Source organism: Temnothorax nylanderi, unplaced genomic scaffold, assembly GCF_030848795.1.
Source record: "Temnothorax nylanderi isolate EJ_2023f unplaced genomic scaffold, tnyl_v1.0 TNYL_tig1259_pilon, whole genome shotgun sequence".
Taxonomy (NCBI): domain Eukaryota; kingdom Metazoa; phylum Arthropoda; class Insecta; order Hymenoptera; family Formicidae; genus Temnothorax; species Temnothorax nylanderi.
The window spans coordinates 1-27,293 of record NW_027250321.1 but is presented as its reverse complement, the minus strand read 5'-3'; the positions used below and the strand labels follow the sequence as shown (position 1 = coordinate 27,293).

Here is a 27,293-nt window from a genome sequence, read left to right as displayed (position 1 = left end):
CTCTCTACACATTTGATATAGAGCATGACGCAAAATTATAACAATCGCAAAAATATAAACAGTTGAAGAAATAAAAGCTAACGCAACTTATAAAAGAACAGTATAAATTGAATAAAACTAAGGATAACGCACAGCATAACTTACAAACTAATAACAGAAAAGAAAAGGTCTCAGAAAATCATATACCCAAGAAAAGTGTCATTCAGTCTTACGTGCAAGCAAATATGCTTTTAGAAGACCCTTAAACGAAGGGCATGAGGAAGCGAAGGTGATATTGCCTGGAAGAGAGTGCCAAAAATAGATTGAGGATAATCGGAAAGAATTTCTGTAAGTAGTGGTTCTGTGAGGAGGAACAAGAAAGATCTGGGACCCTATTCTTGAAACGAGGACCCTAGATATCGCATGGGATATCGCATACGATACTAAATGGTATTCTTGAATGAGTGAGATGTATCGTATGCGAGAAAATATCGAACGATTGATATCGAGTGGGTAAATCGCGATAAAAGTGAGGTTATTCGGTGTGAGGTGAATTCAATTTATAGTGGCAATGGATATGGCATATGAAAATGCTGTTCAGCTTTATATCGCTGAACAATTGGAAAATATGTATAATTTTAATGAAAGACCGCGTTTTCACATAAGGGATGATCCATTTTAATTACCAGAACAACAGTTCAGAAATATTTTTCGATTGAAAAAAGAAACAACAAACAGGCTTATTAATATTGTAGAAGACAATTTAATAGAACCGTCACGGTTTTCAGCTTTGGACGCAACTGCACAAGTATGTACAACACATGCAGAATATAAATTATTTATTATAATAAAACTTTTTTTTAGGTTTTAGCTGCATTACGTTTTTATGTATCAGGCAGCTATCAGAATTGCATAGGAAGAAATATTCACATGGCTATTAGTCAACCTTCGATCAGCAGATGTGTTCGAAATGTGACTAATATTCTTAATTTACCAGAAATATTCAACAATTGGGTGTGCTTTCCTAACAACCTTCAGAAGCTGCAACAACTACGTAACAAGTGAGGATATATTGAGAAAAATTATACAGGATTATGTGCACACAATTATGCTCTATATATAATGTATATGTATATGTGTATATATAATGTAATCATACATATTTATTTATGTGTATATATACATAGATTTTGGATAAATCATCGCTTTCCAGGAGCGATTGGTTGTATAGACTGCACTCATGTAGCAATTTTTCCACCTCCTAAAGAAGACGAAAATTATCCTGAACATATATATGTGAATAGAAAAGGATATCATTCTATTAACGTACAATTGGTGAGATTGTGCATTAACACAAAATTCAATTATATTATTACACAAATCATACAAGTACAGCTTTATTTGCAGATATGTGATACTGATCTTAGGATAATGAATGTTAATGCCCGATATCCTGGAAGCACTCACGATTCGTATATCTGGAATAACAGTAATGTTCTTCCTATAATGCAAGATATTTACAATCGACACAGGTTTTTCTTACTAGGTAATATGTAATCATTAAAGTAATCATTAAATATTATTTTCAGTTTAAATGTGTAACATTATATTGCTTTACTTACAGGTGACTCTGGTTATGCGCTTAGACCTTGGATGATGACTCCAATAATAAACAATGATCCTAATATTGCAACGAGAAGATACAATGATCTGCAAATGAGCACTAGATCACTTATTGAACGTTGCAATGGTGTCTTGAAGATGAGATTTCGTTGCCTGTTGAAACATAGGGTTTTACATTACCAGCCAGATGTATGCTCGAAAATTATCAATGCTTGTACAGTATTGCATAATATGTGCATTCATGACAACATGCCCTTACCTGAAGCAGAAGATGAAGTATTGGACTGTGGTAATGATGGTAAGGAGGATGTAAACGAACCGGGGATAGATATGTTAAATAGAAATCACGAACTAATAGCTGGACGAAGAATTCGCAATAATTTAATACGACAGTACTTCTCTTGACAATATTTTGTATTTTTTGTACATATGTATACACATATTCGTATTTTATTATTGTAACAACTTTTAGCAGTAAATAATATTTTTATTGTAAGCATTTGCTTTATTTCTTTAGTAATTGTTCCATGGAACAAAGTCGGCGGTGATCGAACCGTCGCAGGAGCGTCAAAACGCAACTCAATTGTCGCGGCGGTTGAATTTGTTATTAATTAACTAGGCAACAAAAATAATCAATTAATCACGCGAATCCTCTTTGAGTGGACATTTCATCGCGCCCTTCTTCAAAAACGATTATTTTATTTAGTGATATTATTTCTCGAAAAGAGCCGAGTCTCTAATACGAGTGCGCGATCGAGCCGAGTCTCGAGCACGCGAAAAGAGCCGAGTCTCTTATACAAGTGCGCGATCGAGCCGAGTCTCGAGCACGCGAAAGAGCCGAGTCTCTAATATACGAATACGCAATCGAGCCGAGTCTTGATTACGGGGCCCCGTTCGCGATACTCAGTGTCGTTAATAACCTTTATATATACGTATTCTCTAATATTTCACCCAATTGTATATCGCGCAAACTCAGGGGGTTTTTATGCCTTCATAGGCTTTTCCCCCATGAGCCAATAAAGGATTATTTCCCTTGGCTCGAAATTACGAGTTATTTATTTCTTTCTTCCCGAAACCTGGAAATTTCTTCATGTTGAAGAGGTTTTCGACGATGCAGTTTTTGGTGCCTCCTGTGAGGTACGAACTCACGAAGAAGACATTCAACGCCGATATCGACACGTACATCCACACGCAGAACAGTCGTCTTCAGGGGCCATCCCACTCCGCCCGAGCTAACGCAGAGGACCTTCTAGTTTGAAGAGATAAGTATTCTCAAGTACATACGTTTCATATTCGGTAGATTCATTTTCATTGAATTTGATTTCAACGAGTTTCGTTTTTACGACTACATATATAATATTTATCGACAAAATCGTCAAGCCGCGACTCGCTATTGTTTTCGGACGCCCGGGAAGACGAACGACGCATTATCGATTGTACGCAAGAAACTAGACGCAGCCGTGCTAGTTGAGTCACGTTATATTGTTTTCCGAGTTAACATTAAATTGTTTGACGAATCTTAAGGTCGAGTTTCATTGAATTCATTATGAGTCGTCTAAGATATATCAGTCAGAAGCGTTCAACGCTGAAAGCTCAACTGACCAATTTAGAGAAAGTAATCGCGGAGGATCGATTAGACGAGGCAAACCTAAAGATGCGATTAAGGCGTATAACAGAACTTTTCCACGCGTACGAAGAGTTGCATGACGAGCTCGAATTGCTAGAGCCGGCGGATGAAAATTTAGTCGAATTTAATGACATTCAAGACCGATATTTCGCGATTGCGAGCAAAATCGAAACACTCTCACCGGCGTCAACATCGCAAAGAGTAAATTTAAACGCAACTTCGATTCCGGTCGATAACAACACACTTCGCATTAAATTACCGGTTGCCGAACTACCAAAATTCGACGGTAACTTAGAAAAATGGTTATCGTTTAAAAATACGTTTGTAACAATGATCGATTCACGACAAGATATAACGGATTTGCAAAAGTTTCTTTATCTGAAGGATTCATTACGAGACGACGCGCTAAATAAGGTTACAATTTACGACGTGAGCGAGGAAAATTACAAAAACGCGTGGAAGCTTCTCAACGATTCGTACGAGAGAAAACGAATTTTAATCGCGAAACATCTCGATGCGATTATCGATTTACCGGCGCCGGATAAAGCTACGCATAGAGAACTGATGAAGCTCGTTGACGACATGCGACAACACGTAAACATGCTTGCGTCGTTGGGAGTGCATCCGGATCAACATCTGTTAATTCGAATAATTGAACGCGCATTACCAATAAATATTCGCTCGAAGTGGGAAGAGACTCTTAGTTTGGATATCTCTCCGACGCTCGAACAATTATACAAGTTCGTTTCTGAAACTGCGTTCCGCATCTTCACGTTAGAACAAAATGCGTCGCGTTCTAAATCCGAAATCGGCAATAAGCGACAAATTTCAAAAAGGGAGACATCCTCGTTTAAAATGCGCAAAGATGATTCAGGTACGCGCGCTTTAGTTACCAATACATCCTCGAACTGTTTCTTTTGTAAGAAGGAAAAACATTCGGTATACAAATGTCCGGAATTCATTAAGCTGTCAGTATCGCGTAGGTGGGATTTCATTAAAAAATCTAAACTTTGCAAGAATTGCCTCCGAGCACATACTGGCAATTGTAGCTGGTCACATTGTAAAATGTGCAATAAATATCACAATACGCTTTTACATAACCCGACATCCAAATCATTGGCGATTAAACAGGAAACTTCCAAGATTCAACCCGCGAATCCTTCAAATCAGTCATCGGCATTGCCGCCTGAATCGGAATGACGGAGATCACTCGTTTTCGAAACATTTTCGCGGAATCTACAATCACAGTTAATGATGAGCACGATAGTTCGTGTAAAAAATTCACACGGTAATTTCATACAGTGTCGCGCCTTATTAGATACTTGTGCAACGGCTCACTTTGTAACGCAGGATTTCGTTCGAAGTTTAAAGTTACCCGTACGCCCATGTTCCATTCAGATCGGCGCGATTGGCGACATGCACACAACATCAAACGGTACAGTTGAATTCTTCATTCATTCGATTAACAACGATTTCAAGAAAAAACTTTCATTCTTAATAGTACCAAAAATCGCAGATAGAATTCCGGACGAAGTATTTCCACGCGAGTCGGTCGATATACCAGCAAATTTAAAATTAGCTGACCCACAATTTCACTTACCTCGATCAGTCGACATGATCATCGGTTCCGGAGCGACCTTATCTTTACTATCGATCGGACAAATTAATATTTCGCGGGATAATTGCGATTTATTGTTACAAAAAATTCAGCTTGGCTGGGTCGTCGTCGGAGGGATAGCCGCGGCCGGCGGTAAGGCCATCGTTTCGTGCAAGTTGACAGAACTGATGGAACAAATGGCAAAATTTTGGCTATTGGAAGACACTACCGCTAAACAGTTTAAATCGTCAGACAACTCAGAATGCGAGAACCATTACATTCAGAACACGACGCGTGATGCTTCGGGACGTTACATTGTGCGATTACCGTTTCGAACGGCAGAAAGGGACTTCGGGAATTCACGAGCGATAGCCTTACGTCGATTTCACGGATTACAAAAAAAACTTAGTGCTAATCCGATACTTAAACAAGAATACGAACGCGTGATGAACGAATATATTAATTTAGGTCACATGTCACTGTTACCGGAAGAATCGGAAGGTGGTTATTATCTCCCCCATCACGCGGTTACAAAATCCACGAGCGTTACAACTAAAGTACGTGTAGTTTTCGACGCGTCGGCAAAGACTAACAGGGGGATATCCTTAAATGACACTTTGATGGTCGGTCCAACGATTCAAAGCAAATTGTTTGAACATCTATTGCGATTTCGGATGCATATATACGTACTCACCGCCGACATTGAAAAAATGTATAGACAAATTTGGATGCATCACGACGATCGACAGTACCTAAAAATTTTCTGGTTTCACGAGGGTCGCATTCGTACATTTTTATTAAATACTGTGACTTTCGGTCTGTCATCGGCTCCTTTTCTCGCCATTCGGGCGATCCAACAGCTCGCGAGTGACGAAAGCACCGATCTCCCCGTCGGCGCTGAAAGTTTGGAACGCGATTTTTATGTTGATAATCTTATAACCGGGGCAAAAACTTTAAAGAAGCTCATACAGATTCGAGACGAAACTATCGAAATTCTAAAACGCGGTGGCTTCAACATAAGACAGTGGGCATCGAATCATCCGCGAGCTCTTGAAAATTTGAACGAAAGAAGCGTAGATGTCGAGTTTCTTATCAATGAAAATCCGATCCTGAATACGCTAGGCATTTCATGGAACGCGCGTCGCGACGAATTACTTTATACAGTCAATCCTATTCAGTTATCTGATAGAGTAACTAAACGTCGTATTTTATCGGAAATAGCCAAGATTTTCGATCCCCTCGGACTACTCGTCCGATTATTTTAACTTCCAAGTTTTAATGCAAGAATGTTGGAAAGCGAAAATTTCGTGGGACGAGTCAGTACCCAGCGCGTTATTCTCTTCATGGTCATCATTCGTAAATCAACTCGAATTAATTGATCATCTGGCTATCGATCGACGTTTAATGGTCGACGAGCCTATCGAAATTGAAGTTCACGGTTTTTGTGATGCGAGTAAGGTTGGTTATGGAGCCTGCTTGTACATACGATCCCGCAACGAGCGCGGAGACATACTTGTACGACTCTGTTGCGCCAAAGCGCGCGTGGCTCCTCTCAAAGACGTGACGATGCCTCGACTCGAATTGTTAGGGGCACTTACACTGGCGCGGTTATATCACGAAGCGAGTACAGCATTCACTTTCAAACCGGATGAAACTGTTTTTAGGACGGATTCTATGATTGTCTTACATTGGTTGAAAAAATCTCCGAGTATTCTCAAACCGTTCGAGGCAAATCGTGTCAAGAAAATTCAAGAAATTAGTAAAGAATTAAAATGGCGACACGTTAGATCGGAACACAATCCAGCCGACGCGTTGTCGCGAGGTCAACTTCCGCGAGAATTTTTGAAAAACGAATCTTGGTTCAATGGTCCATCATGGCTTAGACTGTCCGAAGCGAATTGGCCAATATCTCTCGAAACTTCTATTAAGGAATTACCCGGCTTAAAGAAAACCATTTGTCTAATGTCACAGGTTGACTCGGACGACATCTTCAAAAGATTTTCATCTTATACGAGGTTGATTCGTACCATTGCATATTGTTTGCGAATGTTATCCTCCAATCAAAATAGGGGCGCGCTTTCAGTACAAGAAATCTTCGAATCCGAACGGCGAGTGCTTAAGCTTATTCAGAAAATGCATTTTTCAGACGAGATCAATCGTATCTCAAACTCAGAAAGGGTGAAGGGCAAGAAATTAGCCACGTTAGATCCTATAATCGACGAGTCAGATTTGCTCCGCGTCGGCGGCAGGCTGCAAAATGCAAACATTCCCCTTTCGCAAAAACATCCGATTTTATTGCCTTCACATCATCACGTCACGGATTTAATTATTCGCGAAACACATGAGAAAAATTATCACGCAGGGATTCAGTCCACCCTTTATACGATTCGTCACAAATTTTGGCTTCTTGACGGAAAAAATCAAGTACGTAAAATCATCCGACATTGCGTACGTTGTATTCGATTCCGTGCATCGCCCGTTAAGTATAAAATGGCTAATTTACCGAGATCTAGATTTGGAGAGAACACCGCGTTCTATCACACAGGTATCGATTTTTTTGGACCCATGTTTATCAAGGAGAAAAAGCAGCGAAATCGGGGTCGAGTAAAAGTGTATGGCTGTGTTTTTATTTGCATGTCAACAAAGGCAGTACACATTGAAATCGTTAGTGAATTATCGACAGAAGCATTTCTTGCCGCGTTAAGACGATTCATAGGACGAAGAACTATTCCGGCAAACGTGTATTCTGATAACGGTACGAATTTCGTCGGTGCCAATAATCAACTTCGCGAATTATACGCTTTAGTCGAATCTAACGAATTTAAAACGCGAGTTGGCGACTTTGCTACAACGAAGAATATTTCTTGGCATTTTAATCCGCCCCTCTCACCTCACTTCGGAGGCTTATGGGAGGCGGCGGTAAAGTCCTTTAAACATCACTTGAAACGAGTAGTAGGCGATCTACTGTTTACATACGAGGAGTTAAACACCTTCGCCATAGAAATCGAAGCCATATTAAATTCGCGACCTTTATGCCCCATATCTACGGATCCGAACGATCCACTCGCATTGACACCCGCTCATTTTCTCGTAGGGAAACCTCTCACAATGCTGCCGGAAGATAATTACATCTTTGTTCCAGAAAATCGTTTGACATCATGGAGATTGATATCCAAGGCCCGTCAAGACTTTTGGCGCAGGTGGCACATCGAATATCTGAATGAACTACAAAAACGACAAAAATGGACTAATTCGGACGCCGGACTCCGGCGAGGTGCTATTGTCATTTTAATAGACAAGAATCAACCATGTATGCGGTGGCCACTCGGACGGGTAGTGGAGGTGCACCCTGGAGACGACGGCGTAGTCAGAGTCGCGACCATCAAAACAGCGCAGGGAATCTTTAAGCGCAATGCGAAGCTAATTTGTCCCTTACCGAACGTGTCTTAGTTTTTGTTTGCACAGAGACGTCGATTAGTATTGTTAATCGTTCTACTCTCAACGGGGGGAGAGTGTTCCATGGAACAAAGTCGGCGGTGATCGAACCATCGCAGGAGCGTCAAAACGCAACTCAATTGTCGCGGCGGTTGAATTTGTTATTAATTAACTAGGCAACGAAAATAATCAATTAATCACGCGAATCCTCTTTGAGTGGACGTTTTATCGCGCCCTTCTTCAAAAACGATTATTTTATTTAGTGATATTATTTCTCGAAAAGAGCCGAGTCTCTAATACGAGTGCGCGATCGAGCCGAGTCTCGAGCACGCGAAAAGAGCCGAGTCTCTTATACGAGTGCGCGATCATGCCGAGTCTCGAGCACGCGAAAAGAGCCGAGTCTCTTATACAAGTGCGCGATCGAGCCGAGTCTCGAGCACGCGAAAGAGCCGAGTCTCTAATATACGAATACGCGATCGAGCCGAGTCTTGATTACGGGGCCCCGTTCGCGATACTCAGTGTCGTTAATAACCTTTATATATACGTATTCTCTAATATTTCACCCAATTGTATATCGCGCAAACTCAGGGGGTTTTTATGCCTTCATAGGCTTTTCCCCCATGAGCCAATAAAGGATTATGTCCCTTGGCTCGAAATTACGAGTTATTTATTTCATTCTTCCCGAAACCTGGAAATTTCTTCATGTTGAAGAGGTTTTCGACGATACAGTAATGTTCTCTTTATAATAGAAAAAAAAATACGAGAAATACACATACTGAAAAAGAATAATACAAATACTTAAAAGGAAACGTTAAAAAATAATAATTACATTTATAATTATAATCAGTTTATAATTAGTCATCGGGCAACAAAGAACTGAACATAAAATAACTAATCTCTTTTCTGGGGGTAGTCCTCTAAATAATTTTTTTTTGACAAATTTTTTTTTTCGCTTAAAATGTTCTTTGGGATGTATATTTTATTATAGGCTTTATCCCATCTTCGCCGGAAACTTTGATCGTCAGTTATGAGGCGATATGCAAAGATGTGCACCGGCGCGCTGAGCGCGCTTCCGAGCGCGCTCGAAGGGTACGTCAGATACCGACAGAACTGGCGGTATTTGTAGTTCAGGATGTTGTCGCTAGTGTCGGAGGTGGCGCTAGGATCGTATACAGTTGATTGAAATGTTCCCTTCACATTTTGATCATTCTATGTTGGTCATTCACAACAAAACACGCTCATGTGCGCGCCGGCGTCGTTTGGTTTTGTAATCGTGATTGTTAGTTGTGCGTGCCGTGAAAATGCCTTTCAAACGGCTCAGGAATCGCGAAAAAGGTGATAGAGGCAATAACTCCCGTGCGTCAAGATCTTCCGCGGGAAAACGCCGTCCACAGAATCGCTATTTGATGGAAGGCGACATTGATGGTGTTTCGGCGTCGGCGAAAAAACTTCGATTGACGGAGAAAAGTCATGTCAACGTGGATCCAAGTTTCGGTTATCGGATGATCGAATTCATAACTGTTTTCACTGCCCTTGCTGCCCTGGTTGTGTGTAAAAAGTGCGGTTCAAGTGTAAAGTTCAAGGAAACATCAATGCGCGGTCTTGGCTTCAAAATTGCCGTTTGTTGCCAGACTTGTGAGCCCCAGTACATCGATTTGAGCCCGAAAACTCTCGGGTACGCATTCGAAATCAACCGCCGCATAATTTTCTCCTTACGACTTCTGGGAATAGGATACAACGGCCTATTGAAGTTTTGCGCATTTATGTGTCTGCCCAGTCCGGTTGTAAAATCGGCGTACTACAAGATCGTCGACGCTATGGTCATCGCCTCAACAACCGTACGAGATTTGTCCATGAAGAAGGCAGCTGCGCAGGAAAAGGTTTTGTCCCAAGGAGAACAAGGATTCAGCGGGTTGACGGTTTCCGGCGATGGGACGTGGAAAAAGAGAGGGTTTTCGTCTCTGTTGGGCGTAACTTCTCTTATCGGCTGGAAGACGGGGAAAGTAGTGGACTTGGAAGTGAAATCGAAACTGTGTAAGGCATGCGAACTGTGGAAAGGCAAGGAAGAAACGGCTGAATTCGACGATTGGTACACAATACATGAAAGCACTTGTCAACGTAATCACGAAGGTTCGTCAGGCAAAATGGAGGTGGATGCTGTCGTCGAAATGTTCCAGCGTTCGGTTGATTTGCATGGAGTAAAATACGGCCAATACATCGGTGATGGGGACAGCAAAACGTTCAAGGGGATTCTTGAGGTTGATCCGTACGAGGACCTCATTGTGGAGAAGAAAGAGTGCATCGATCATGTGCAAAAGCGGATGGGCAGCCGACTTCGACAACTGGTAAAGAAAACAAAAGGACTCAGCGGTAAGGGAAAACTTACTGGTAAATTGATTGACGAACTATCAATTTATTACGGATTGGCCATTCGGAGGAATTCGCAGTCAGTGGAAGATATGAGGAGAGAAATATGGGCAACCCTTTATCACAAAACATCGACGGATGCGGCTCCCCGACACACCAATTGTCCAGAAGGCGCAAATTCCTGGTGCACGTGGCAGAAGGCTAAAGCCGATGGTCAGCTGGAGGACTACACGCACAAACCACCGATGAAGACCGAAGTTTTCGATGCCATTCGTCCTGTATATGAAGACTTGAGCCGTGACGACTTGCTGGATCGATGCCTGGGAGGATACACGCAGAATGCCAACGAAAGCTTCAACGCTTGCATCTGGTCGATTTCTCCGAAAACCATCCACAGCGGGAAAAAAATCGTCGATATTGCGGCCAGTGTAGCAGCTTGTACTTTCAACGACGGCCTATCAAGCGTTATGGACATTATGAAACAGCTCCAACTCGAGATCGGACCCAGCTGCTACAACTTCTGCACGAACGCGGACAGAGAGCGGATCGAGCGCGCAGAGCTGCGGATGTCAGAAGCTGCCAAAGACGCCCGCCGGTCGTCCATGGCAGCGAAAAAGATGGACGAAGCCCTCCACGTCAACCTCGAAGGGATGCTGTATGGGCCAGGCATTGCTGACTAGAGGTATGTTGAACTAAACTGCAAAAAATGTAATCCGAAACTTCAAACGCGTTTTTCTCGAAACGGTGTTTTTGAAATCAGTGGCCGGCATAACGTTTTATCGACACATACGATTTTGATCGGACTTTGCGTTTCGCATTCTCAATTGAATTATCTAGTCCCCTACGTAGCCGTTTTTGGATCCCTTGAAAAATCTGTGCTCGGTGCACGTTTCTGTACCGATTTTTAGGCTGAAAAATAACGTTTTTTTTTAACACGTCATCATTTTTTATTTTGTTTTTTTTTTCAATTCTCCTACGTAGGGGACTGGATTTAGCATTTGACAATAACTTAAAAACATTTATTTTGTTGCAGGACCAATCGGAAGACCCCCAGGCCAGCCACCGAAAATGGGCGTTTCCAGGACAAGGGGTGCTTTCACCTCGTGCAGCGGTCACGGGAAGCGGCCGATGGAGTAAAAAAAAATTATGCCCGAAAGCTATTTATATGATTAATAAATGGATACACTCAAATTTGTCATTCCCTTTTATTTTAGTATTAAAAAAAAATTCCGAAAAACACCTATTTTTCAGCCATATTTAGAGGACTACCCCCTTGTTTTTTAACATACGTAAAAATTTTTATACGCAACATAACTTATGGGAACATTTGTTTACTTATGAACACACTAATGTCCATTTTCACAGCCTAAATCTTAGCTTATCTCAGTTATTATTTGCTTTTTTCTCAAATTGCTTTAGTAATGTGCATATATTTTCTTTGGCAATGACGTCTCTTTCTTTCAGAGCTAACTCCTTCTTATAAAGTTTTTTTTTTTGTAATACGACTTTCGTATCGTGCTATCTATCTGCGAAATGTTCGCCAATTTTTCAGTTTGTTTTATTGATTTGTTATAGCAGCTTTGTGAAGCAGCAGATCTTTTAACACCTCCTTTTATGGTAATCGATTTTGAAATTGGCGTTACAGGAATGTGTGATGCGTTGTTGACTATATTGATTGGTGTTTCTAGTGCAGTTGTTATTTTTGTTAAAGATTTGTTATTGTTATCACTGTAATTGTCATTATTGTTGTTTAAGCTTTCTTTTGGTGAGTTATTATCTTCGAATTTGCTGCAATGATAATTTTGAGAAGACAATGACTGTTGTGGCTCGGAACACTGCGTTATCTCTTGACTTTTGTCTTTTATGGGAAAATTTTCCCCATCTTCACTATCATCGATTTCAAATATAATTGAATCATCTACTCCTGTAATCCACTCCTGCAAAAAAATATCAGTGTACACGCATATTTTCTGTTTTAATAATATGATTTCTTAATACGTTTCAGATATTATAATACAATACAACAAAGATTGCTTACAAATTTCACGTTGGATTCTTGCACTGTCTTATGTCCTTCCACAACTGTTGAACCCATAAGTGCCAGAACATTTTGATCTGTTTCGGTTAAAACCTGACTTGACGCAGGCCCTCCACCAGTTCCTTTCGCATGGTTCTTGATCGAAGCATTTTTGGCTTTAGTGGAACTTCGCATGTCTTGCCAAGTCTATGATACAGAAAGTAAACAATCAGATTACCTAAAGTATATAATTTTTCCTCTTTACAAAGAAGTTTAGCTGTCTGTCAATATAATACATACCTTTCGCCATTGTTTCCACTCTTTTTGTGCACCAGGTATTTTATGTAATTCTGCTGTTACTTTTTCCCATAATTTTTGAGCATGTTTATAATTAAACGTTGCAGAAAACTTTCCACTCTGTAGCTCCGGATGTTTACGCATAAATTCTGCAATTCAAATATATATTATAGAGCATGACTGTATTGGAAGATTAATAAATAATAGTTACTATCAGTCTGTCAAGCGGTTATTAGGGCTCAGACACAATGCGAGGAATAAGGAATAAGCAATAGAATTCATAGACGCATCTTTTTTCAATAGACGTGCATTATTCAATAGACTATTAATATCTATTCCTTGTTTCTTATTCCTCGCATTGTGTCTGAGCCCTTACCCATTTTGTTAACCCATTAAGTGTCTTTAAATACAAATTGCAAATTTTCAACTAAACGAGCTCAACGAGTTAACTGAGAATTTAAAGCAAATTTCGTTAGACTGTTGGTACAAATTGAAGGCAAATATACTTGCCAACCAGCAAATTTTTCTGTTCTTCATTAACATATGTACATCGTTTCTTCACTTTATTTGACTCCAATGCCGTTTTAATTAGATTTATACTATTAATATTTTTTAACTGTAATAATTTGCACTTCATCAATTTCAAGTAAAATATCACATAATTTTTGTAAAGAGTTGAGCGGCGTTGTTTGCTGCGTTCCGAAATTCACTGCCAATATTGAAAGTCTATAATGACATAAACTATAGATTTCTAGTACACAGTGAATTTCGGAACACAGCCTTTATCGCACACGATATTTATCGCATGACAGCTGAGAATACGACTGAAGTCGCATGCGATACGGTCGACCGTGCGATATTTTCCGCATGCGATAATTATATCATGAATTCAAGAATAGGGTCCCTGTGATGATGAGGCTAAACGGTCAGAGGTCCTCAATGTTGGATCAGGAGGAGTGAAGAGTTCACTTAAATAAGAAGGAGAACGCATGTCGTTAATATAGAGAGCAAATAAAAGTAGGCCAAGTACAGAGCCCTGAGGGACACCAGAAGACGTGAATAGCCATTCTGAAAAATTACCCTCATCATCAACTACAGCTTGGGAACGACCAGTAAGATAGGAGAAAATCCATGTGAGAACCGCATCAGAAAAACCGATTGCTTTAAGCTTGATGAGCAATTGTAGATGTGGGACAGTATCAAATGCCTTGCTAAAATCGAATAGAATCATAATCGTAATAAGTCTGTTGTCAATTCCGTTCATAATATCATCACAGACACGCAAAAGTGCAGATTGAGTATTATGACCCACACGATACGCAGATTGTCTCGGATTCAGGAGGTTGTATTTGTTAAGGTAATCAGTGATCTGTGAAGCAACGATTCTTTCAAGGATTTTAGACATTTCCGGCAGATTAGCAATGGGTCTAGTATCAGACGGTGACAGTAGAGTACGGATTTTCGAAAGAGGACGGATCAATCCGCGCTTCCACATTGAAGGAAACAAGGACGTTTCCAGTGAGCGATTGAGGAGCGGTAAAAACCATTGAGAGATAACGGGCCAGGTAATACGGAGGACATGAAGCGGAATACCATCACAGCCAGCCGCATATGAGTGAAGAGGTCCATTAGTGATGAGCTTGTATACCACGTCAGGTGGTATAGTAGAGAATACAAATTCTGGACGTTGAGAAGAACAAGGGACCGAGGCAATGGACAAAGACAAAGTCAGCGTATGAGCATGGCGAAGGAGCATTAGACACTGAAACGTAATACAAGTTTAACTGCTCCGGTGAGAAAAAGCGTAGAGGAGAAACGGAGGTAGATTTAACAAGTCCCAGCAAGTTATCTCCACATTTTAGCGGAGTCAGTAATATTATTGAGAGAAGCAGAGTAAAATTCACTTTTAGCACGCTTGATGTCATCGTTGAGCTGGTTGCGAAATTGTCGGTATCTGGCATAACCGAGTAGACTATTTGAACGTTTCGCTTGTTTGTACAACTGATTACGCGTCCGAAGCTTGCATTTAAGTTATTGAAAGAGCCATTGAACAGGAGGCTTCCTAATCACCGACACACGAGCGTGAACAAAGACATCAAGCGCTCCGAGCAAGGTGCTCGACAACCAGGCGCAAAGGTCGTCGACATTGGCCTCATCAGAAAGATTGCTCACCTCAGTCCGAACATTGACAGCAACAGAATGAAGATGTTCAAGGAACGCCGAGGTGTCGATACTTCTATAACCGCGTCGTAACATGGATTGCCTAATATCTAGCTTACAATTAAGTGAATACGAAAGTTCCAATAGATCATGTCCAGCAATGAATGGACTCGAGGATTTAGTAAACTCATGAACCTTGCCGCCGTCATCCACAATCAAAACATCCAGCCACGAGTCGGAAGTAGCAGTATGATACGTAGCATCTGAGCTGACAACACACATAGATAAGCTTAACAATAATTCACGCAAGTTATTTGCTTCAAAACAACTCGCCAAAAGGTTGCAGTTTAAATCACCACCTATAATAGTATTTTTGTAAAGGTGAGAAACGCTAGTCAGTGATTCAACAAAGTCACTAAAGAGACTGCCCTTAGGTCTCCTATAAACTGACGCAAACAATACCGCTTCGTCACTCGGTAAACGAATTTCCATTATGAGATATTCGGGAGCATTGACATCTACCCCAATAGAGGTTGCAATTAATTTGACTTTTAATGATTTGTGTATATAACAAGCAACACCCCCACCCACACGCCCCACCCGGTCATGACGAACAAGAAAATAGCCATCCAAAGCCACAAGATCGTCCGATACCCCATCGTGAAGCCACGTTTCTGATACCGATATTATGTGATAAAAGTTCATACTAAAATGCAGTCGAATGAAGTCTATATGTCCACGAAGAGAATTAGCATTAAATTGGGCTACACGAAACTGAGATAACTCGCGATTAGAGTTCCTGTAAGCAGCAGGGGTTACTGTAATACTAGGTCGGACAGGTCAAATAAGTTTAACAAGATCAGTAGCATGGTCGACATAAACAATAGTATCGCCATCAGCACGTCTAACGCATATTCGACCGTTATTCACCCAAACGAACTTATAAGATCTTTCTTTGGCGACACGTTTGGTTTGTTGCAAAAGATCATATGTAGCCTTGGACAGAAGCTCATTCACGTATACACTACGATCGGAACTGCCACCACATACCTCACTCTGCTTGAGTACACGCTTAGCTCGCTTCCTTGCTATGACCGCGTCACGAACAGCGCCGAAGGATAAGGTGACGATAAGAGAGTCAGTGTTCCGGTCAACCATATCCGCAATACGATTTAATTGATTGAGCTTATCGTTGATTTCACTATTTGTCAGAGTTGGGAACGTTATACTCCAAAAAAGTAACTCGTTACCGTTACCGTTACTTTTTGTAAAAAGTAACTCGTTACCGTTACTCGTTACTAATTTTAAAAAGTAACGCGTTACCGTTACCGTTACTACAAAAGTAACGATTCGTTACTTTTTCGTTACTTTTATGTAACACTAAAATTAAAATATTTAACTTTAAAATTAAGATATTTAATAATTAATAATCCCAAGAGCCCCTTAACTGCGTAACGCCGGAAAAGATGCTAGAAGGAAATAAAAGGAAAACTTCTCTTTTATATAAAGTACATGCAAAATATTTATTGTTTAAAATTTGTACTTTTCAACTTAAAAGAAATATATATATTAATACTAATTTGAAATTAGTAATTTCTTAAATTTCTTATGTGAAAATAAACGTTGCACTTATAATTGCACATATAATTACGTGAAGTACGTCACACTAATCACATTAATAGGGAGTTTTTGCAATACCGTCTTTCAGGGCTGCGTTCGAAAACATCACCCGAGTGCATACGAGTATACTCCCTTCTCTTTCTATCTCAGCGAGTTAGAAGGAGAAGGGAGTATACCCGTGTATACCCGGGTGACGTTTCCGAACGCAGCCCAGATACGGTAACCGTATCTCAATTGTTCAGATACATAGTGAATGTATCGTAAAGAGATTACTTCTCCGAAAAAATAGACTATTGTGCGATTTTTTCTCCGAAGTCACATTAATTTCGTACTTTAGTTGTATTCTTCTTTTATAATCCTGAAAAGATAAACATTTTATTATTAACTCATAAAGAATAAAATATATATTAAGGGCTCTCAGATATATCACTTTTCTTTATAGGCTTTCTTTGTAACTTATAAAATATAATAAATTTAATACTTATTGTTAGATACCTTTATAAGAGTTACAATAAACTTGTACATATCACCAAAAATTTTTATTTATTTTTAGAAGAAGTTGTTGTTCCATTGTGTCATCATTAAGACGGCCTCTTTGTGGCGTTAGTACAAAACCTCCACAACTAAATAATCTTTCAACTGATGCACTACTGGGAAGTGGCGTATTGTATTTAATAAAAAATTTTTTAAGTTTTGAATAATTGTGCAACAATTCAATATTAGTGTTATTTGATTTTAAAAAGTGTTGTAATTCTTCTTCATCAGGTTGTGCTTTTTGGCGAAAATAAAAAAAATCATCATCGGGATCGACAGTTTGTTTAGTAAGATCTGGAGAATTTTCGTTTGATTGAATTCCCAGTAAATCTTCTAAGTAATTTGCAGCAAATTTCTTTTTGTTTCCAGTCAACCAATTTAGTTTAAACTTTGGATGTAGACAAGCTGCAATTATTAGTTCTTTTTTCTCGTACAGTGTAGAGAATCTGAAAGTAGTTATAGTATGGGATGTAATATTAGTTTTTATTATTAATATTCTTTTATTATTTCTTTTAATTACTAAATTTAATGGATATATAATTACCTATTTCATTATTTAAAAACTTAACCATTATATTGTTGTAAATATTATTTATTTATTTGTTGTTATTTACTCATTTTGATTTATTACTTATTAAATGTAGAAAAATTAGATCATACATCATTCTTGTTATGTAAATATTTAATTATCTCTGTGTATTACTTGGAACTCACTACTAAATGTATTTGCATGCATAATTTGAATTTCTCTCGTGATATTATATCTCACTGAAGAAAACTCAAAACGTATGAGTTAAAGTCGAAGCGTATGTAACAAATAAAGCCATATTCAACGCCAGCATATAATTCTTTATGACCTAATTCTTTTACAGTTGATTGATCGCCGAAATATTGTGTTAAATTTTTTATAAAGTTTATTATTTATTGCATTATTTCTCATACCTTTTAGTTAATCCTTCTTGAATAGAAGTAAGTAGTGAATGACACTCTGTAATAACTCCCTCCGCGCTCAAATTTTTTAACTTTTCTTCTAAAGTGTTTAAGATTGGTAACAAATACCCCATATACATGCCATTTTCACTTTGCAAAATATCCAACGCACGTGCCAAAGGTTCCATTACCTTAAAATGTAACATTAAAATATATATATTTTTATTATTTATAATATTTATACACACAAATAATGTATATAAAATAGATTGGTGTTGAATTTGGCAATGATCGGTAAAGAGGTTACCAATTTTTGCCTAAAAAGTGTACAAGTCATACATGTAATCTTATATATAAGGTATCTTTAAAGGGAAGATTAACATTAAAATATATACATTTTTTTATTATTTATACACACAAATAATGTATATAAAATAGATTGGTGTTGAATTTGGCGAAGATTAGTAAAAGGGTTGCCGATTTCTGCCTAAAAAATGTATAGGGTAGACCGAGGCAAATCGGATTACTAATTAGCACGATAAAATAGCTCGTTTAAAATAAAACACTAACGAAAATTGTCTTAAAACTTATATTAATCCGATTCGCCTCAATCTACCCTAAGTTATTTGATGGATAGAGTATCATTAATAAAAGAAGATTGTTATTTAATTTGGCGAGGATCGGTGAAGGGATTACCGATTTCTGCTTAAAAAGTGTATAAGATGTACATGTAATTTTATATAGAGTATTATAAAAAAAAAAGGTTGTTTTGAATTTTGCAAGGTGAAAAAGTTACCGATTTCTGCTTAAAAAATGTGTAAGTTATTTGATGGATAAAGTATCATTTAAGAAAAGTATTGTATTTGGCGAGGATCGGTGAAGGAGTTACCGATTTTTACTTAAAAAGTTACATGTATTAGGTATACATGTAATTTTATATAGAGTATTATTAAAAAAAGGTTGGTATTGAATTTGGCGATAATCGGTAAAAAGGTTCTTTCTTTATATTGAATTTTTCAAAATTTTAAATGCCTTTAACTCAAGAACTAATCAACCAAATCCTAGGTAGCAAGGTGACGTCTATTTAACGTCATTTTTTGGTCATGTTCTGACGATTGCGACGTTATGAAATGACGTCAAAGTGCCGTAAAAATGACGTACTTTTGTCTCATCTCCGTGACGTCATATATTGACGTCACTAATACGTAATTAATGACGTCGACGGGACGAAATAAAAGTACGTCAGATTTTGAACATTTGGACGTCATCTTGGAATGGCAGTCACAAGACTGACCATAAAATGTCGTCAAATAGACGACAACTTTTTAATCTACATTATTTTTTATGAAATTAAAATGTTAAAATGTCCACTTGATAAACGTTTATAAAAAAAACGTTTTTTTTCTTTATCTATGAAAAAAACGCTTTTTTAACTGTTTCTTTACGTATCATGTGCATATATAGCCCCGCTTTCTCAAGGCGGTCACCCATCCTAGTACAGTACCGCGCCCGTGTTGCTTGACTTCGATGATCCAGTGAACAGTGACGATCTTCTGACCCTGATGCTTCTTTAGTAACTGTACTTGTCTATAACAAGTACATCTTTAAAGTGTTCAAAAATCTTGTAATGATATCTTCTTGATAGCTATAACACTGCATGAAATAGTTATCATTGTCTTATAAACGTCCATTATTAGTCGCCGACGTCATAGACCAAAAATGACTAAAAATAGACGTCATTATGTCGATGTCGTCTTCTGACGTAACTTTGCTCCTTGGGTTGGATACTGGTCTACAAACTGACGAACCAGATACGTCGTGTTAAAGTCAGTCAACTAACGTCTTTTATTAGTCTAAAGTCTGACGTCTCAGGTACGTCGTGTTAAAGTCAGTTAACTAACATTTTTTATTAGTCTAAAGTCTGACGTCTCAGGTACGTCGTGTTAACGTCAGTTAACTAACATCTTTTATTAGTCTAAAGTCTGACGTCTCAGATACGTCGTACAATGGATAAATAACTAACGTCATTAAATGGGCACTAATCTAACGTTACTTGGACGTTATAGTTTGGTTAAATTGTCGAAGTGTTTTTATGGTTATACAAATGACGTCAATGGTACGTTATAATGAGGTCATTCTACGATTAGTTATTATTTCGTCAAAAAAGTCACGACATTTATACGTCTTAAGTTGGTAAAATGACGTCGTACCCAAAAAATGACGAATTATTGACGTCATATTAACGTCACCTTGCTACCTGGGATCTTAAAGAATTATATATGAAATAAGGGTAAAAAAGACTGAAGAATATAATAAAATTAGAAATAGTCCAATATTTCAAAATTTACAAAAGTTAGAGCAGCAACGGGCATTTCTAAAAAAAATTCAAAATTTTATAAAGAAAGACCCTTTTTACTGATTATCGCCAAATTCAATACCAACCTTCTTTTAATGATACTCTATATAAAATTACATATACAACCTTTTTGAGCAGAAATCGGTAACTCCTTCACTGATAATCGCCAAATTCAATACCTTTTTTAAATAATATTCTATCCATCAAATAACTTACGCATTTTTTAAGCAAAAATCGATAACCCTTTTACCGACCCTCGCAAAATTCAAAACAACTTTATTTTAATGATACTCTATATAAAATTAAATGTACATCTTATACACTTAAATTACATGTACATTAGGGTGGAGCGAAAAAAAAATTTTTTGAATTTTATAACGCTACTAGGCGGAAAAGATGCGAATATGTCTAAAACTAATATCTGTAAAATGTTAACTTGATCGGAGCTTATCTTCTGCCTCCAACTTTTTTTTGAAAATTTTACTAAGAGCAAAATTTTGAAAATTAAAAAAAAGACGCAGCTAAAAATTTTTTGGAAGTTTTAACTCTATTCTTATCAACAGTCCACAAATCTTGATTATTACAATACTTCAGCATACTAAATTACTAAACCAATTAAAATATATCAGAGCAGGCCATTTTTTACATGTAAGAACGCAGAATTTGTGTGTATGTGTGTTCGTGCATGTGTGTGTCGTGTGTACCACAGTGCTTCGACATCGGCGGCGAGGCGAGACCGCATCAAATAGGTGACATCAATATGCGATTGTCTTTTAGTTATATCCGTTTGTTTTCTGGTTACCGGGCCACGATTCTACGAATGCGCCCGGAAACGAGTCACAGTCGGTCGACGACAGCGAATCTGAGTATACGTTTTATCCTATCTATATCCCACATACAAAGCAACAGAAGGGAGGCATTATTTTTATGACTTTAGAGGTGTCAATAAGGCCGTTTTTTGGCCCACGTCAGAATCGCTCCAAACTGTGGTATTTTCTTCCTACCGATGTAGCTCACAACCTCCTAGAACCGTTTGTTTGTGGCAATTTGAAATCTCAAAAATCAATGGAGTTTTTCACATGGTGGTATAGTGCCGGTCTCATTTCAGCATGTCATTGTTGGGAGGGAGAGAGGAGGGAGGGATGGAGGGAGGATGGGAGGTAGCGGGGGGTGGGAGGGAAGGTGGGAGGTACAGGGGGCGGGAGGGAAGAAGGGAGGGAGGTAGAGGGGGAGAGAGAGAGAGAGAGAGAGAGAGAGAAAGAGAGAGAGAGAGAGAGAAGAAGGGAGGGAGTGAGAAGGAGAGGGAGGGAGAGGGAGAGAGGAAGAGGGAGATAGGGAAAGGAGGAAAGGAAGAAAGAGGGAGAGGGAGGCAGAGGGTGGCAGAGGGAGAGAGAGGGAGGCAGACCTGGTTCCTCCCGTCTGGTTCCCGTCATTCTCTCTCTCTCTCTCGCTCTCCCTCTCCTTCTTCTCTCTCCCTCTCGCTCTCCATCTCCCCTTCTCTCTCTCTCTCCCCCTCTGCCCTTCTCTATTCATTTCTCTCTCCCTTCCTCTCTCTCTCTCTCCTTCTTTCCCTCTCTCCTTCGCTCTCCCTTCCTTTCCTTTCCTCTTGCCCCCACTCTGCCTCCCTCTCCCTCCCTCTGCCACCCTCTGCCTCCCTCTCCCTCTTCCTCCCTTTCCTCCCTTTCCCTATTTCTCTCTTCCTCTCTCCCTCTCCTTCTCCCTCTCTCTCTCCTCTCTCTCTCTCTCTCTCTCTCTCTCTCTCTCTCTCTCTCTCTCTCTCTCTCTCTCTCCCCTCCCCCCCCCCCCCCCCCCCCCCCTCCCTCCCTCCCTCCCTCCCCCTGCGACCTCCCACCCTCCATCCCTCCCTCCCTCCCAACAATGACATGCTGAGATGAGACCGGCACTACCACCATGTCAAAAACTCCATTAATTTTTGAGATTTCAAATTGCCCGTTCTCAGCCTCTAATTGCTCGGACAGCAAACGGTTCTAGGAGGTTGTGAGCTACATCGGTAGGAAGAAAATACCACAGTTTGGAGCGATTCTGACGTGGGCTAAAAAACGGCCTTATTGACACCCCTAAAAAATCATAAAAATAATGCCTCCCTTCTGTTGCTTTGTATGTGGGATATAGATAGGATAAAACGTATACTCAGATTCGCTGTCGTCGACCGACTGTAACTCGTTTCCGGGCGCAATCGTGGAATCGTGGTCCGGTAACCAGAAAACAAACGGATATAACTAAAAGACAATCGCAGATCGATGTCACCTATTTGATGCGGTCTCGCCTCGCCGCCGATGTCGAAGCACTGTGGTACACACGAACACACATACACACAAATTCTGCGTTCTTACATGTAAAAAATGGCCTGCTCTGATATATTTTAATTGGTTTAGTATGCTGAAGTATTGTAATAATCAAGATTTGTGGACTGTTGATGAAAATAGAGTTAAAACTTCCAAAAAATTTTCAGCTGCGTCTTTTTTTTAATTTTCAAAATTTTGCTCTTAGTAAAATTTTCAAAAAAAAGTTGGAGGCAGAAGATGAGCTCCGATCAAGTTGAAATTTTACAGATATTAGTTTTAAACATATTCGCATCTTTTCCGCCTAGTGGCGTTATAAAATTCAAAAAATTTTTTTTTCGCTTCACCCTACAGTTAGTAAAATTTTCAAAAAAAAGTTGGAGGCAGAAGATGAGCTCCGATCAAGTTGAAATTTTACAGATATTAGTTTTAGACATATTCGCATCTTTTCCGCCTAGTAGCGTTATAAAATTCAAAAATTTTGTTTTTTATATTCAAGTTCGCTCCACCCTACTATACATCTTATACACTTTTTAAGCAGAAATTGGTAATCCCTTCACCGATCCTCAAAAAATTCAAAATTTTATAAAGAAAGAACCCTTTACCACGAGCAGCTACTTGATCCTGAGATTCAAGAATCGTCACCAAATTTTTATTTTAAAAGTACACGTCAAGTTAAATATATAAATTTAACGTCAAGTTAAATATATAAGTTTGTCTTAAATTATTGAGTATTTTCTATTTCATTCGCTGCCGAGAATAAAGTAAAGGCCCCAAATAAAAAAAAAAAGATTGAAGAATTGAAGGGTGTTCGCGAAATCGCTGATTAATCCCGGCGATGGTAGCGGGATGAGAAGGACGCGCGTGGAGGGTGTTAACAAATTCTTTCTTTGTTTAATGTAACTCAGACCACAGTCTGAGCCGTCTTTAATGCGTCTAAATATATACAATCTGACCTGAGAAATGATGAGCGGTGTATGAATGATAAGTCTTTGATGCGCGAGACAATTATATGAATTGCCTCGCTCGTGGTGATTCGCCCGTGAGCCGTTGAGACACGTGGCGGTCGGCACTCGCGCACGTGTGAGCCTGAGTCGTCGTGTTGATGTACCAGAGCTGGCTGGGGTGAGCGGTCTCTTTACACTTTACAGTCTCTTGGCAGCTTCAATCACTGCGAGCGGCACGGTATGCAGTTCTACGAACAGAACTCACAGAGCACACGTCGTACGTACGATCACAACGCGGACATGTTTCTCTCTGAGGCGAGGGAGAAGCTCGCGATGAGCGCGCCCGTGCTTGCGCAAGCTGCCGCGTCGATCCGGCCTGTCGATACCCGATCGATGCTGCCATCTGATGAGATGGCGCAACGCGAGCGTAATCTCGAACATTCCGCCCGCCATCAGCAACCTTGTTGATGATTCCTTACTCGTGATCCTTTATCCTGATGAAATGGGTAATACGGCAAGCTTGGCAATTGGCCGGGTGAGCATCGTGGTGGCCGTCTTGAGGGTAACCACCCTAGTAAGTCCATCCTTTCCGGGGTGCAAAGCCGTTACTCTTGCGAGTGGCCATTTGCACGGTGGAGAGCGTTCGTCGGTGAGCAGCACGATAGAACCCACCTTGATGTTGTTGTTAGGATGATGCCACTTGGATATCGCCTGCTGGCGTTGCAGATAATGCGCCGACCATTGCGCCCAAAATTGTTGAACATGCTGCTGGATGAGCTGCCACCGAGATAGTCGCGAGGTTGCCAGGTCGATCAGAGATGGCTCGGGTATGGTAGTGAGTGGACCTCCAATGAGAAAATGACCTGGGGTGAGCGCTGAGACGTCTTCAGGGTCGTCGCTCAACGGTTCCAACGGCCTTGAGTTGAGAATGGCCTCTATTTGCGTAAGCAACGTTGTTAGTTCTTCCGTCGTGAGTAGAGTCTCCCCGATGGTCCGTCTCAAATGAAACTTCACGGACTTTACAACCGCCTCCCACTTGCCCCCCATGTGTGGAGCACCTGGTGGGTTGAACTCCCATCTTATGCCGTCAAGTTGCAACACTTGAGCAATCCGTTGATGTTCTTGAGCGTCTTGGACGAACATTTTCTTGAGCGCGGCGTCTGCTCCAATGAAAGTTGTCCCGCAGTCCGAGTACATGGTCTGAGCAATTCCCCTTCTCGCTGCAAATCTTCGGAAGGCTGCTATGAATCCTTCTGATGAGTAGTCACTGACTACTTCGAGGTGAATTGCGGAGGTGGAAAAGCAGACGAACACACAGATCCATCCCTTGTATGTTTTCGCACCTCGTCCCTTCCATGTCTTGATGGTGAGCGGTCCGGCATAGTCGACTCCTGTATGAGCAAACGGACGTGACGGCGTAACCCGAGAGAGAGGTAGTTGGCCCATCAGTTGATGAGCACGGATCCCCCTCTGCCGAGCACACACGACACACCGTAAGATATGAGACTTCACCGGAGCCCGTCCGCCGATGATCCAATATTGTTGCCTGACATGAGCCAATGTCAGCTGTGTTCCTCCATGTAAAGTACGCAAATGGGCGTGGGCGATGATTAAAGTTGAGAACCGTGAGTGGCGAGGTAAAATCGCCTGATGTTTGTTGTCTTGAGCTAGTGCTGATTGGTTGAGGCGGCCGCCAACTCGGATAACCCCTTGAGCGTCTATGTACGCAGTCAATCGACTGAATGCGTGAGTAGGTGGTAGTCTCGAATTGGCCGTGAGCATCTTGATCTCATGCGTGAAGTATGCCGCTTGAGTAGCCTTGATCCAGAATAGTCTGGCCTTCTCCAAAGCTGAGTGCAAGTCCAGTGACTTGGCTCGGCGCTTCTCAAGAGAGAGATAAACCTGAAACAGAGAGCTGTTACTTTCAATAATTTATTGAGGGTTGAGTACCTATATATGAGGTCCCAGTGGTATTCCAACTGAGATGCCGCTGCATGTAGCGCAATGCCAGGACGGGCCTCACTGCAGCTCAACTCGTCCGACAGCGCGGGTTGTGATGGCCATGCTTCAGGTGTGAGTATCCACGGTGGTCCCGTCCACCATAATGAGTGGCTTTGAAGTTGAGAAGTAGTCAATCCTCGTGATGCGCAATCGGCTGGATTGGATGTACCAGGTACGTATCTCCAGTGTGCCTTTGCAGTGAGATTTTGAATCTGAGAAACTCGGTTTCTCACAAAATCCTTCCAGCGCGATGCATGAGATTTGATCCACGTGAGTGTCACAACAGAGTCCGTCCACAGGTGAATTGCTGTAACGTTCAACTTCAAGGTGGCTTGAACGTATTGCATGAGCCTTGAGAGCAGCAGTGCGCGGAGAGTTCAAGTCTCGGGATGGTGAGCCGTTTGAGCGGTGCTACCTTAGTTTTGGAGCACACCAATGAAATCGTGGCGCCGTTTGAGCTGCGGACGGTGATATATACGACTGCAGCCATTGCTAGTTGAGAAGCATCAGAAAAGCCGTGAAATTCCACTGACGAGGTACTCCATGTGTTATACCATCGAGGTATTGAGATTCTGCTTAAGCTGGTGAGTTCTTTCTGATAGTGAGCCACCGTGATGAGAGCTGGGATGGCAGTGGTTCATCCCATCGGAGCTTATGAAGCCATAGCTCCTGCAAGAGCATCTTCGCCTTGATCACTACTGGTGATGCAAAGCCTAGTGGATCGAATATCTGAGCCACTTCAGACAAAACGAGGCGTTTGGTGAACTGAGTGGTGTGCGATGAGATCCTTGTTGAGAATGTGAATGAATCTTCGTGAGGAAGCCAGTTTAATCCGAGGATTTTGGTTGTGCAATCGTCAAATGCAATTTGCGAGCCCTGTTCCTTTTCTGCTTGAACCGCAGTGAGCACATCTTGATGAGTCGCGTGCCACTTTGATAATGGAAAACCGCCCGCCATGCACAAATTCTTCAGTTGCACTGCAATTTCCTTTACCTGCTGAACTGTGTCGGCGCCTCCAAAGGTGTCCGTCAACATATCGACCCTCAGTGAGTGGCGGCACTGCAAGGGGAAACTTATGGCCTTCATCCTTCACCAGTTGCAGCAGTGTTCGCACTGCTAAGAACGGGGCACCCTTGGTACCATACGTGACCGTTGTTAGATAATTTTCCACTTCCTTGAGTTGTTTGTCGATCCAGAGAACCCGTTGTAAATTCCAGTCATCCTCATGTACGTTGATTTGCCTGTACATTTGGTGATGTCAGTTGCCACTAAATGCCGAAACTGTCGAATCCAGAGCAAAACGTCTGTGACGTCTAAATGCAACTTGGCTCCCGTATACATGATATCATTGAGTGAGCGGCCGGATGTAGATGCACTCGAGCCATTAAACACCACACGTAATTTTGTGGTTGCACTGTCCTGGTTTGAGCACGCCGTGATGTGGCAAGTAATATTGCGCGTGCTGGCTGGAAACGGGTGAAGCCTCCGTCATGTGATTGA

At 40.6% G+C, this 27,293-nt stretch overlaps 5 protein-coding genes and 1 pseudogene across 5 annotated transcripts; 3 read left to right on the top strand and 3 right to left on the bottom strand.

The window, feature by feature from the left end:
• The first annotated feature begins 366 nt into the window (after positions 1 to 366).
• On the top strand, positions 367 to 2,098 carry LOC139787074 (putative nuclease HARBI1; annotated as a pseudogene).
• Positions 2,099 to 7,316: 5,218 nt separating this feature from the next.
• Positions 7,317 to 8,276, top strand: LOC139787078 (uncharacterized). Its single transcript, XM_071726168.1, has one exon. It carries the CDS (start codon positions 7,317 to 7,319, stop codon positions 8,274 to 8,276), a length of 960 nt encoding a protein of 319 aa, XP_071582269.1.
• Positions 8,277 to 9,562: 1,286 nt separating this feature from the next.
• On the top strand, positions 9,563 to 11,819 carry LOC139787077 (uncharacterized). The gene has a single exon (XM_071726167.1). The coding sequence runs from the start codon at positions 9,563 to 9,565 to the stop codon at positions 11,306 to 11,308; it is 1,746 nt and encodes a 581-aa protein (XP_071582268.1). The 3' UTR covers positions 11,309 to 11,819.
• Positions 11,820 to 11,872: 53 nt separating this feature from the next.
• Positions 11,873 to 13,843, bottom strand: LOC139787075 (uncharacterized). The gene is made up of 4 exons (XM_071726165.1): positions 13,453 to 13,843; positions 12,946 to 13,091; positions 12,667 to 12,852; positions 11,873 to 12,565 (listed from the first exon to the last, which is right to left on the bottom strand). The coding sequence occupies exons 1-4, from the start codon at positions 13,577 to 13,579 to the stop codon at positions 12,095 to 12,097; spliced, it is 930 nt and encodes a 309-aa protein (XP_071582266.1). The 5' UTR covers positions 13,580 to 13,843; the 3' UTR covers positions 11,873 to 12,094.
• Positions 13,844 to 17,248: 3,405 nt separating this feature from the next.
• Positions 17,249 to 26,140, bottom strand: LOC139787076 (uncharacterized). Its single transcript, XM_071726166.1, has 4 exons — positions 25,811 to 26,140; positions 24,306 to 25,694; positions 18,199 to 18,377; positions 17,249 to 17,702 (listed from the first exon to the last, which is right to left on the bottom strand). The coding sequence occupies exons 1-4, from the start codon at positions 26,138 to 26,140 to the stop codon at positions 17,249 to 17,251; spliced, it is 2,352 nt and encodes a 783-aa protein (XP_071582267.1).
• Positions 26,141 to 26,369: 229 nt separating this feature from the next.
• On the bottom strand, positions 26,370 to 26,879 carry LOC139787073 (uncharacterized). Its single transcript, XM_071726163.1, has one exon. It carries the CDS (start codon positions 26,877 to 26,879, stop codon positions 26,370 to 26,372), a length of 510 nt encoding a protein of 169 aa, XP_071582264.1.
• Positions 26,880 to 27,293: the final 414 nt, after the last annotated feature.